This window comes from Sapajus apella, unplaced genomic scaffold (genome assembly GCF_009761245.1).
Source record: "Sapajus apella isolate SASKATOON/1434 unplaced genomic scaffold, GSC_monkey_1.0 scaffold3, whole genome shotgun sequence".
In the NCBI taxonomy this organism is placed as follows: domain Eukaryota; kingdom Metazoa; phylum Chordata; class Mammalia; order Primates; family Cebidae; genus Sapajus; species Sapajus apella.
In genome coordinates, this window is record NW_022436943.1 from 3,181,663 (window position 1) to 3,195,451 (window position 13,789).

The 13,789-nt window shown below is 37.7% G+C and overlaps 1 protein-coding gene and 1 long non-coding RNA gene across 2 annotated transcripts in view; one reads left to right on the forward strand and one right to left on the reverse strand.

Annotated features, from left to right (window-relative positions):
• The first annotated feature begins 846 nt into the window (after positions 1–846).
• LOC116530390 overlaps positions 847–13,789 on the forward strand; it is a 22,594-nt gene continuing 9,651 nt past the window's right edge. Inside the window, exons 1-4 of the long non-coding RNA XR_004259965.1 lie at positions 847–1,777; positions 9,306–9,414; positions 11,912–11,940; positions 12,023–12,936. This is a non-coding gene — a long non-coding RNA (uncharacterized LOC116530390). The remainder of the gene's footprint in view (positions 1,778–9,305; positions 9,415–11,911; positions 11,941–12,022; positions 12,937–13,789) is intronic.
• Positions 9,276–13,789, reverse strand: part of LOC116530332 (multidrug resistance-associated protein 1-like) — a 44,906-nt gene continuing 40,392 nt past the window's right edge. The window contains exon 7 of the mRNA XM_032248409.1: positions 9,276–9,346. Within this exon, the coding sequence (XP_032104300.1) occupies positions 9,302–9,346 (45 nt within the window). The 3' untranslated portion in view covers positions 9,276–9,301. The remainder of the gene's footprint in view (positions 9,347–13,789) is intronic.

Genomic DNA, 13,789 nt, shown 5'->3' on the forward strand with positions numbered 1-13,789 from the left:
AAGACACATTAAAATAGAAGGTTCAATGGAGCTTTAAACAGGTTGCTGCTTTTTTTTTTTTTATCAATAACTGACAAACTTGAAAATTTTTACTGAAAGATGCTAAAACATTTTGAGACACTGGGGAGAGTCTCTACAGCAGATAGAAATGTGGTATCATGTGCTTCCATTCTGACTTAGAGAGGAGTGGCTTAGAGCTTCTTGAGTACTAGGGGTTGGAGATTGCTGAACTACATAGATCTGTAGCCCAGGGCAGGTGCCTCCTCACCTCTGCTTCTTTTCATAATTCACTGATAGCCCTCCAGTGTTCATGTAGGCTGGGTCAGGGGCATGATTGACTGGCCAGTCAGTCATGAAGTTCAGTTGGGTAACTGGAGGTGTGTCTATGCTGGGGGCAGTTGATGGAGACTCCAGTTAGCTTGTTATTCAGGAGCAGGGATGTAGACAGCTACTCCTGGTGATTTGAGGCCATCCTTTCAGGAATCTGTGTTTTCATAGATTGAAGAGTTGAATATTGGAGACTGCCAAAGTAGCCCTGCACAAGTGGAATCTGGAAGCCCATAGGAAGAAAGATATTTAGATAGTACTTAGGGAAATAGAGGTACAACTATCAGGACTGTTTTTCCAGCAGTCTCTCTTCTTGGATATCTGAGTGCCTATGAAGGTTTTTTTTGAGAGGGACGCTCACTCCGTCACCCAGGCTGGAATGCAGTAGCATGATCTCAGCTCACCACAACCTCTGCCTCCAGGGTTCAAGCAATTCTCCTGCCTTAGCCTCCCTAGTAGCTGAAATTACAGGTGTTTACCACCACGCCTGGTTAATGTTTGCATTTTTAGTGAAGACAGGGTTTCACCATGTTGGCCAGGCTGGTTTTGAGCTTCTGACTTCAAGTGATTTGCTCACCTCGGCCTCCCAAAGAGCTGGGATTTTAGGCGTGAGCCACCGCGCCCAGCCCTACCTGTGAAAGATTTAAGGGCTTCCTAGTTAATGTGGGCCTGAAAAAGGAAGGACGTACAGAGTGAATATAATTGAATTTTTATTATTGTTAATGTGTTAATCTTTCTGGGAAGTGTATTCTCAAAGAGAAAATACACCTTTGATATTAGACTTCTGTGCACTTAGCATTCACATATTTCAAATATTGCAGGTGATTCCCTGTACTGTTTTGGGACAAAGCAAAGCAATGGGATCTTCTTAAATGGTTTCTTTGCTGAGGAATCCAGACCACCAATTTGAAGTGACACAGATTAGTCTTTTAACCAGAGATAGACAATGGACAAGAAACAGTGGATCTTTCTACCTTGTTTTAGGTCATCAGGTTTCTTCCAGTTTAGATAACAAAAGTTGTGTCATTTATTAGTTGAATTTTAAGTACAACTTCAGGATAGATAATTTGTCAGGGTAAATTATCATCAGGCTCTGGTATATATTAGCTGTCACTATTTGTTATGCAGCTCAAAGTCAGTTTTCATTGAATATTGTATATATTTAGACAGGTAGAGGCAGAAAATAGGTAACCGAAATCTATTTTTAGAACAGAGCCATATCTTAATTATATGAAGAAACATTATTTAATATACAGATAGCTGACCTTTTCCCAGATAGTGTTTTTGTTTTTTGGAGGGAGAAGCTGAATATGAACCGGCAGTTAAAAATTTGTAAAGTAATCAACTTGCTCATTTTCATTGTATATTTTTGCTCTAAAGCATTTTCCACGAACTGTGTGTTGATCCATGCCCTAAGCCAGATGATGACAACTTGACTGTTACCACCAAGGTAAAGTGGCCTCTTGTAAAATTAATTTTCTCAGTCAAGTTTTGCATATTATTTACTTTTAAAATTTAGCAATGGTTTATCTATTTTTTTTTTTTTTTTTTTTTTTGAGACGGAGTCTCGCTCTTGTTACCCAGACTGGAGTGCAATGGCGTGATCTCGGCTCACCGCAACCTCGTCTCCTGGGTTCAGGCAATTCTCCTGCCTCAGCCTCCTGAGTAGCTGGGATTACAGGCACGTGCCACCATGCCCAGCTAATTTTTTGTATTTTTTAGTAGAGACGGGGTTTCACCATGTTGACCAGGATGGTCTCGATCTCTTGACCTCGTGATCCACCCGCCTCGGCCTCCCAAAGTGCTGGGATTACAGGCTTGAGCCACCGCGCCCGGCGGTTTATCTATTTTTACTGTTGGTAATACAAAGTTGGTCAGAGAAAAGTATAGACATGGCTAGTTGATTTAAAAAATGTGTTTAACCTTGTTAACTAACAAAAGATTGATTAAGTACTGTGACGGAGTGAGGGCTGAAAGAAAATGAACTGGAGGTCAGCCGTGGTGGCTTACGCCTGTAATCCTAGCACTTTTGAGGCCAAGGCGGGCGGATCACGTGAGGTCAGGAGTTCAAGATCAGCCTGACCAACATGGTGAAACCCTGTCTTTAAAAATGAAAATAAATAAACAAATAAATAAAATGAACTGGAAAATACATAGGTGACAGGAGAATCACATTAGAAAATGCTTTCCCCAATAAAGGAAATACAAAATTTGGTTAAGGTTTATATGGATAAATGTTAATGTTGGCTTTTAAATCATACTAGTGTTGCTTTCATAATATTTATGCCTGTATAAATCTTCAGTGAATCAAATTACTTATAGTTATCATGGAATCTCCCTGGTACATTTTATTGGCAAAACTGTACAGCACATAGCATATATCTTTTTTTGGACACTTATTATTTTGGTATCATATAGTTTTTAGGAGAGATTTTTTTTTCTACTTATTAGTTCTGTAGTGAGACTAAAATAATATTAAAATTTGTAGAAAACTAGCTGAGTATGGTGGTGTACACCTGTAGTCCTAGCTATTTGGGGGTTTGAGGCAGGAGGATTGCTTGAGCTCCAGATGAGAACAGCCTGGGCAACATAACCAGATTGTATCTGCTTTAAAAATATAAATTGTAGAAATTTCAATTTATGTTATCAAAATTTGTATTACAAATGGGTTTTTGTGTGTTTTATAAGTTGTCCATAAAGGGTATATGTAAAACATTTCATCTAATGAATAACATGTATTTTGCTGCAAATAAACCAGTTATATAAGCAGACTCAATACCAATATGGTAAGACTTTAACACCATAATTTTGTCATTGTAGTTTATTTAAAATATCCACTCAAAGTCTTTATATTACATTCGGAAATTGAAAATTTCAGAAATTTTTACACTTAGTTGTTTAAATAATCATTTGAAGTTGGTAGTAGCATACTATGAGCTACTGGAGGTCATAGACATATTTGTGTGTATCCTGGAGTACCTGGCATACAGTCTTCCATGTAAGAAGCATTGTAATTGTTGCTTTTTCAAGATGGAGTTTCACTCTGTCACCCAGGCTGGAGTGCAGTGGTGGGATCTTGGCTCACTGCAGTCTCCTGGCCTCAGGTAATCCTCTCACCTCAGCCATCCAAGTAGCTGGGACTGTAGGTCTCTGTCACTTGTATTTTTTGTAGAGATGGTGTTTTGCCTTGTTGCCCAGGCTGGCCTTTAACTGTTGGACTTACATGATATGCCTTCCTCAGCCTCTCAAAGTGCTGGGGTTACAGGCATGAGTTGCCACATTGAGCCTTAATAGTTGTTTAATCTGAATAAATAGATGAATAAATTTTTATATAATGAAATGTTATAAGTAATATACATAATGTATCTATTGATTAAATACTGCAGTTAAAAATATTGCTTATATTTGTATTATTTTTAATGTTTCAGCATGTATAAGTTTTGATGTGTTATTTTGAGAAACTATGCCATAAATAAAAAGGAAATAAATTAGAAATAGGTCATTAATAACAAAGAGGGTTACAACATATTTTCTGGTGTAATTCAAATGGAGTCTTAGATTATGATTTTAGACTAAAATTTCTTAAACATTTTATTAGCCCCAACTCACGCTGTAATAAATATGCCTTTATAAGTCATGCATTACTCTTTAGAATTCCGGTGACCACTTCTTTCTCTAGGTGGAAAGTTGACAGAAAGTTCTAGTTTTCCCTCTCTGTAATAATGACTGTCTTTCAGGTAGTGGTAGATGACCATGGCTAGCTAATTGAATGTTTTATAGTAATAAAATTAAACTCTGTATCACAGAAATATTTTTTAAAAACTTATTGGAGCATAAGAATTAACCTGTATTGTTAGGGCTATAAAGGAACAAAAGGCTGTGTTATATATCTGTTTCTCCGTGTACTTTATTGTACATCATGTTGTTTCTTTTCTCTCTTGGCTGAAGCTCATACTAAATTGACTAGTTAGGCTTTTTTGTTGTTTCTTCCTTCATCCTTACATTTTTAAAATAATTTATCCCCACCTAATTTTTTTCTCACAGATCTCATTTCTTTTTTGAGACAGAGTTTCGCTCTTGTTACCCAGGCTGGAGTGCAATGGCGCGATCTCGGCTCATCGCAACCTCCGCCTCCTGGGTTCAGGCAATTCTCCTGCCTCAGCCTCCTGAGTAGCTGGGATTACAGGCACGCGCCACCATGCCCAGCTAATTTTTTTTTTTTTTGTAGTTTTAGTAGAGACGGGGTTTCACCATGTTGACCAGGATGGTCTCGATCTCTTGACCTCGTGATCCACCCGCCTCGGCCTCCCAAAGTGCTGGGATTACAGGCTTGAGCCACCGCGCCCGGCCTTATTTCTTTAGTGACTGGTCTTTCAGTCCATCTATGTCTTTATTGTCAGCAAATTTAGTTACAGCTTTCTCTTTAGTTATCTACGTGTGGCTTTCATTTAACAATTATTGGCCACAAGATTTACTCTTTTTTTTTCCTTTTCTTTGGAAAAGCTGAATTTATACACTTATCTTTATCTTTTTGACAAACAGAATAAAAGCAACTAATACTATGTGCAATGCCAACCCACTTAAATAAGGTACCACTATAAATTCTCATTTTCCCCCACAAGAAGTGATTTATGCAAATAATTACCTCCTGCATATGCCCATAATGCATTTTCTTGTGTTTAGCTCATAATTAATAATTATGTGATAAGTAAATTACTGCTTGTAGTATAATTCTGCTAATTTGCATGATTGATTTAAGAATCAAGTGTAGTATAGTGCCACAAAAATAAAGTTTAGAATGTGCAAAAAATCACTTCCTGTTCTGAAAATGTTTATCTAAAATCTAAAGAATTATTTCAGGTTAAGTTGTGGCCAAATTTATGATTCTGTGGTATATCAAATGTGCAAAATCATAAGGAGGGTTAGAGAGAAACAGTTTCGATTGTAGTTTTTCTGTTTTTTTTTTTTTTTTTTTTTTTTGAGATGGAGTTTCGCTCTTGTTACCCAGGCTGGAGTGCAATGGCACGATCTTGGCTCACCGCAACCTCTGCCTCCTGGATTCAAGCAATTCTCCTGCCCCAGCCTCCCGAGTAGCGGGGACTACAGGCATGCGCCACCATGCCCAGCTAATTTTGTTTGTATTTTTTTTGTAGAGACAAGGTTTCACCATGTTGACCAGGATGGTCTTGATCTCTTGACCTTGTGATCCACCTGCCTTGGCCTCCCAAAGTGCTGGGATTATAGACATGAGCCACTGCGCCCGGCCTTCAATTGTAGTTTTTATTGAAATTGGAACTTGAAAAGATAATGCTGCGATTTTAGTAAGTTTATATATTTTCATTGTCCAATATAGATCTACAGTGAACATTTTTGGTTAAAGAAAAAAACACGGAGAGTAGTAACTATGTGGGACTGTAACAACAACAATTTAGTTTAGTGTTGTAGTAAGTGGAAGTCATTTTCAAAAACAGAACACACTGAGTACTTTTGTGGCAGCCACTCTTATAGCAGCAGACGTATAAAATAATAATGGTGTATTCTAATGTTACGACTGTGGAGAGAAATGGGAGGGATGTGACTTTTCACTAGAAGCAGCTGGTACATAGTTTTATCAGCACCAGTAGAAGTCTAAAGACATGTTAGCATCCTGGTTCTGCCACTTACTAGGTATGGGACCTTGGGAAAAATTCTTTATTTGATTGTCATTGACCTCATTCATAAAAATGATACTAATGATACCTCTCAGTTATGTGTAAGGAACAAAAGTAGTGGGAAATGTAAAAACATTTGTAAACTGGAAAATATGTTTGCACATGTGAGACAAAATGATCATAGCAGTATTCAGTGATTTAATAAAACTCGAGGGAAATTTTTGTAAACCTGAAAGATGATAAAATGGCAATAGCATCAAGAAAACAACGGGAAAGGAGGAAATGGCATGGGGATTTTAAATTTGGGGTAGGGGTGTGTTCAGTTTCAGCAGGCTACTATGACTGAAGATGTCCTGCAGGAACATAGCAGTTTGGAACATGAGACTTTCTGATGAAATTTTAAGTGTTTGGACCTAGAATTTATTTTGGTTATAGATCGCAAACTGTGCTACTCAGTGAGACACTGAATATACAAGATGAGATCTTATGCTATAGTAGTAGGAACAGAAAAAGAAAGAGCAAATACTTCTCACTATAAATGCTTTCTATGAAGAAAACAGAAAATGTTTGAAGTTATCAAGGAAGTGTGTAGTTAGGATGGGAATGGGAGAGGAATGGAAATCTGCGGTCAGAGAAGACCTCTCTGAGTATGGTATTTAAGCTGCCAACTAAAGGATGACATCCAGCCATGTGAAAGTCTAAGAGGAAGAAATTCTGAATGGAGACAACAAAGAATCCCATCTATTCATCATTTTGCCCTTAACACTCTGGAAATGGCAGAAAGCCGTCATCATAATTATTTTTTATGATTACAGTATGTACAACAAATGTGAAATTGAATCCTGGCACATTTTAGATGCTTCCTATTCTTTTTTTTTTTTTTTTTCCTTTTAAAGAAAGCTTGTTCACCTTTTGAAGTTCATTCTTTCTTTCTCTCTCTTTTCTTTCTTTCTCTTCCTTTCCTTTTCTTCTTTTCTTTTCTTTCTTGACAGAGTCTTATTCTGTTGTCTGTGCTAAAGTGCAGTAGTGCGATTTCAGCTCACTGCAGCCTTGACCTTCCAGGGTAATATGATCCTTCCATCTCAGTCTTCTGAGTATCTGGGATTCCAGGCATGCACCACCATGCCCAGCTAATTTATGTGTCTTTTGTACAGATAGGGTTTGACCATTTTTCCCAGGCTGGTTTAAAACTCCTGGGCTCAAGCGATCCACCCACCTTGGCCTCCCAAAGTCTTAAGATTAAAGGTGTGATCCATTGCTCCTGGCCTGATGGATGCAGCCAATCACCATGGCACGTGTATACACCTATGTAACGAACCTGCATGTTCTGCACATATACCCCAGAACTTAAAGTATAATAAAAAAATAAATAAAATACTCAGTTGATCACATATTTGCTTGCTTTTATTTAAATATAACAAATTTTATTACTACATTATCATTCTATTCAACCATTTTTTCTATCAGTAAAGATTTTATCAAAAAATATGTAGGTTTTTTTCAAGTCTTTGTTTACCTAAATGAAGCATCTTCTATGGTGTTCTATTGATGCTCAATGTCACATATTTCCAAATTTCCTATCATAAATATCTTGACACAAATATTTATGAGGATATTTAAATTTTTAAAATATTGTAAGTATTACACCAAGTAATATGTATATTATATATATTTTATATGTGTGTATGTATGTGTGTGTATACATAAGCTTTCGAGATGGAGTGTTGCTCTTTCACCCAGGCTGGAGTGCAGTGGCACAATCTAGGCTCCCTGCAACGTCTGCCTCCCAGGTTCAAGTAACTCTCCTGCCTCAGCCTCCCAAGTAGCTGGGTTTACAGGCGTTTGCCACCACACCCAGCTAATTTTTGTATTTTTTAGTAGAGACGGGGTTTCACCGTATTGGCTAGGATGGTCTCAATCTCTTGACCTCATGATATGCCCGCCTCAGCCTCCCAAAGTGCTGGGAATACAGGCATGAGCCACTGTGATCGACTACCAATATGTACTTTTTAAATGTTTTCCTATTTTTGGTGGAGATTGCAAAATAGAGTTAGGTACTTTGAAGCTAGTTCCTGCCTGAAATATGCACATGCTAATATTTTGTCTGTGAATATGTTTCCTTCTGGTTGCCATGCTTGGATAAGCAAGTCAATGGACATATGAAGGTAACAGATGAGCCTGATCTAGAAAGTGTAGGTAACATTCTCTACTGGAATGCTTTGGTTTCAGTACATGCTTCTGTTATTTTTTAAGTCAAATTAGTTTTAAAATACTAAGTTGAAATTTCGGGCGAGACAGAGTCTTGCTCTGTTGCCTAGGCTTGAATGAAGTGGCATGATCTTGGCTCGCTACAATCTCCACCTCCCAGGCTCAAGTAATCCTCCCACAACAGCCTCCCAAGTAGCTGGGACTACAGGTACACACCACAATGCCTAACTCATTTTGTTTGTTTGTTTTTGTAGAGATAGGTTCTCATTATGTTGCTCAAGCTCGTCTTGAATTCCAAGCTCAAGCAATCCACCTACCCTGGTTTTGCAAACAGCTGGGATTATAAGAGTGAGCAACCAAGCTTAGGTAAACTGAGATTTATTTAAGTAAATTGATTAGTGCTTAGTGTGGTGGTGCACATTGGTTATGTCGACACTTTGGGAGGCAGAAGTGAAAGGATTACTTAAGACCAGGAGTTTGGGCCAGGCCCAGGGGCTCACACCTGTAATCCCAGCACTTTAGGAGGCAGAGGTAGATGGATGATGCGGTCAAGAGACCGAGACCATCCTGGCCAACATGGTGAAACCCCATGTCTACTAAAATACAAAAAAAAAAAAAAAAAAAAAAATCAGCTGGGTGTGGTGGCATACACCTGTAGTCCCAGCTACTCAGGAGACTGAGGCTGGAGAATTGCTTGAACCCCGGAGGCAGAGATTGCAGTGAGCTGAGATCATGCCACTGCATTCCAGCCTGGCACCTGGTGACAGAGCGAGACTATGTCTCAAAAAAAAAAAAAAAAAAAAAAAAAAAAAAAAACCCACAACACCAGGAGTTTGAGACCAGCCTGGGCAATATAGTAAGATCTTGTCTCTACAAAAATAACAATAAAAAAGTAGCCTAGCATGATGGTACACAGCTGTAGATTCAGCTACTGAGGAAGTTGAAGTGGAAAGATTGCTTGAGGTTGGGAGGTTGAGATTGCAGTGAGCCATAATCATGCCATACATTCCAGCCTTCAGTAACAGAGACACTGTTTCAAAAAAGAAAAAAAATTGATAAGAAAGTCTTTATGCAACTCATAATTTTTTAAATGGAAACTCATGCTTGATATTACCTCAGCAGCGTGTCCCTGTAGAAAGTGTCAGAGCCTTTACCTGGACCTGCCAATGGAAAAACAAAACAACAAACAACAACAACAAAAAACACAGTATAGTTAATGTAAAACAAGGTAAGAATACTATTTTATTTAAAACGTCATTTGATGGAATTTTTTTTAATAAAATATGAGCACTAATATATACAAATAGCTAAAGAAAATGTTCTATTAAATGTATAATAAGTAAAGGAGAAGTAAAAAGGTGATAAGTTGTGTATCTAAACAGGGGTCAGCAGTTGAGTCTATTGAAAGTACCACTAAAGGAGCTGAATTATTAGTTCCCATTTTAAGATATTCTAAGATCTGAGGAAAGTCAGGAAAGACGGAAGAGAAAATGAATAAAGAGAAAGAATAAGGAGGGCAGAGTGTACATGGAATAAATGAAGAAACAGCATGCGGGTATATGTAAAGGAAGGTAGTAAAGTCAAATTGATTTTCAGAAGAAGAGCACAGTGATAGAAATAGGAAAGAAGGCAACATCAGCTTCCAGCACCAAAATGTGTCAGAGAATTAGAGTCACATCTTCCTGCTCTTGCGGTCATTCTCACTATTGGAGAGAGATTAAGGATTGAGGTACCTCACCACACAGACCTGTGTTTTATCTACCATCGATGAGTATCACCATAAATGGGCAGTCATGTATGGCCATAATTTAGTTTTATAGAAAATGTTGTAACTTCATCAGATAGTATCATATAAGCAAAATTGACATAATTGAATAGTGTCATGTGATTTATGGAGAGGAAGTTAGAGAAGGTATAGCCTGATTAAAAATTTATTAAAAACATTATGGCTTATAATGCAGAATTAAATTCAGGAATTTAATGGGGAAGAAATTGAGGGTAAGTTCCAGATGGGCAATTAAGGTAAACAAATGTGGAAGCACATAGGTATAGAACAGGGCATCCAAATTTTCATGCATTAGTTGAGGAGCTTCTGGAAAATGGACATTCTCATTCAGCATGTGTGGGATTCTGCCCTTCTCAGGAGTACTCAGGAGTACTCAGGTCGTGTTGGTGCTATTCCTTGGACACAGCTCTGAATAACAAGGAAATAGCCCTCCTTTAGAGAAATCTGGGAAAAGAGCCATTGGACAGCAATTTAAAAAAATAACAGAATCAAGGGAAGGCATTAATCTCCTTTTATTTCTGAAGTAGGATTCTAGCCACACAGGAAGCAGAAGTTTGGTGTATACTACTGCTGAATACAGATGAAAAAAAGTCATGACAATTATCCATAAAAAGCAGTTAGGAAGTGAAGCATCAGGATGACAGATCTAAAGATTTCTTTTGCAAAGGAGGAGGGATTGTGAAAGGGCAAGGAGAGGGGAAGAAAAAAAGTTTGTTGGGGGACTTTGGAGTTAAAACCAAGGAAGCTTGAGACACCTCACTTCCAGTTCCTTGGGCATATGCCCAGTCTAGCAAAAGCAGTTATTGCTGTGGAGATTACTGGAGGCAGGAGGGAGTGCTAGAATTGGGGTAAACCATAGCAGCTAATTTCTCTTCATAGCTGTCAGGCCTCAGAGCAAGAAGTTTCATTGACATGAGTGAATAAGATGTGATTAAATTGCATTTTGGCTAATTTTGGGGGGGTCAGCCTGTTCTTTGATATGATAGCTGTTTTATAAAAGTCATTTACAGAGTAAGATGACATGCCAAACTTAGCTAATTTTAGAAGCAGTCATATAAAATTTATTCTGTGACTACCAAAATTGTCATTTTTTTTTTCAAAATTGTCATTTTCTAAGAACAATGCACTGATCTTGAAATATAAAAGTTTATTCTTTTCTATCAAGTCTGTGGCAATTCAATGTTTTCTCTTTTGATAAATACTTTGATACCGAAAGCTTATTCTTTCTGGTTTATTTGATGTGTTTTAAGTCTTGCATGAGTGGATCAAGGAACTCTTAAGAAAAGGTCAAATGAGAGGATATGAGAAATGTAGGTGCTTCAGTAGCCACGTGGGCATGGGAAAATGAGAATTTTGAGAAACTTATTTCATAAGTGTATATCACAGCTGATCAATTTAGAACACTTTCTTTGATGAGAGGTGAATCACACATTCACCTGAACTGGCATGCCAACTGTGTATTTCCTAAGTGACAGGACAAGGGGAAGCACGTGATAAATATTTGTGGTGTTCTGGCATCAATGCCTGTGATGTTTCAAGTTTAATTACTCTGTAGCATTCACCATTAGCCTTGATGTTGATTCTCTCAGGTTATGATTTGCTCCACTGTTTAATGGTCCCTTTTATCCTTATCAGCCCAACGTGTTCACATTAATATCCATACTTTTCTATTTTAGTTATAGGCATTTGAAACAATCTCACTTTTGAAATATAAACTTTGTGATTTAGGGATCCTATATTCCCATTTTACTCAGTATATTTCCATCACGTTGCTGTCCTAGGCAATGAAAAGAAGATGCCAAAAAGAACCCTCAAAACCTTAAGTAATTATTTTCATAGCCAGGCATGAGGACTCAGCTTGATACTAACACTGCATGAATATTTGGTTGGCCCTGTCATACCTACATATAATTGATGACATGTCCCCTTTGCTTTGTAGGGCCTCCTGAATAACATCCTTCCTTGAAGGTAATTATATATATTTATTTTTAATTACTAACTTTATATTGTATAAAATATATCTGATTATTTTCTTTTAAAACCCATTCAGCCTACCACTGAAATGGAAGATCTTGTTGTGAGAGATGCAGTACAAAGAAAGAATGTACAGACATTGAGAACAGGTATAGTTTCAATACAAATGGAATGCTGGAACTAAGTACATTAAACGATTGGAAGTACTCATATTCTTCTTACCCCTAATTTTTTTTATTCTAAATTGAATGGAAGGCATTGACATAAATGTTACTGTTAGTATCCATATTTCAATAAAAATAAATTTAAAAGTATAAGAAAATAAGATTTTTAAAATAGGAGTTTTAACTTGGATGTTTCCATTTTAATATTTTGAATAGCATTAACATTTCCAATATGGAATTTTTATACTTGTCGAGGATTCAAAGCAGTGAACTTTGAGACTCTGAGATATTTCCAGTGTCTTAGTGCTAGTTGGAGTTCTGGTATTTACTTAAAGGAATGTTTTACTTAGATTTCAGTTTCTGTATTAACTTTAGAGACTTCCCGTTAATGCTATTACACCTATGATCTAAAGCCAATGAAATGTCCTAATGAGCAGACTGTGTATGCATGTGTGTGTATGGGTGTGTTTGTGGCATCTTTAATTATCAAAAACTAGGAAAGTAATCATTCATTCATAACTAGAAGACAGTCTTTTAAAATGGTGGTTTTGAGACTTTGTTATAAGTTGTTTTTTTTTAATAATTGCATAGAGACAACATCATGAACATCACTGAGACTACCAACATCATTTGCTGTTTTCCATTTCAATACCCTTTTGAAATCCTTAACTATATTGTGATGCTCAGAAATAATATGCAGAATTTTTATGTGTCCTATATCTACACTTTACATATTTTTCTGCCACTTTCTTTTGTGTACTTTGTATTATATTTTCCAGATGTATCCACATTGATATGATTAGCTCTGGTTTAATTCATTTTACACGTTTCATTGTATTCCCTTATGCCATTCTACCACATTTAATTAGACTCTCCTATTCCTGATAAATGAAGAAAGAAAAAAAAAGGAAAAGAAAAATAGGCTGGACGTGGTGGCTCACACCTGTCATCCCAGCACTTTGGGAGGCTGAGGCAGGTGGATCATGAGGTCAGGAGAACGAGACCATCCTGGCCTACATGGTGAAACCCCATCTCTATTAAAATATAAAAAATTAGCTGGGTGTGGTGCCGCATGCCTGTAGCCCCAGCTGTACGGGAGGCTGAGACACAGAAATCACTTGAACCTGGGAGGCAGAGGTTGCAGTGAGCCAAAATTGCACCACTGTACTCTAATCTGGCAGCAGAGCAAGACTGTCTCCAAAAAAAGGAAAAATAATGCCAGATTAAAAGGGGCTTTTGTTTAATCAGTTTGTATCTGTGAATATTTACTATATCAGGGTTTAAGGCTGAAAAGTTCAGAATGCAAGCATGTACTACCATATTTTACAAATGCCCTTAGAATTATGACTCATGAGCCTTTAGCCTATGAAGTTTTGACAATTCATTTCTCTAAAGAAGTTTACTGTTAGGCCGGGCGCGGTGGCTCAAGCCTGTAATCCCAGCACTTTGGGAGGCCGAGGCGGGTGGATCACAAGGTCAAGAGATCGAGACCATCCTGGTCAACATGGTGAAACCCCGTCTCTACTAAAAATACAAAAAAAAAATTAGCTGGGCGTGGTGGCGCGTGCCTGTAATCCCAGCTACTCAGGAGGCTGAGGCAGGAGAATTGCCTGAACCCAGGAGACGGAGGTTGCGGTGAGCCGAGATCGCGCCATTGCACTCCAGCCTGGGTAACAAGA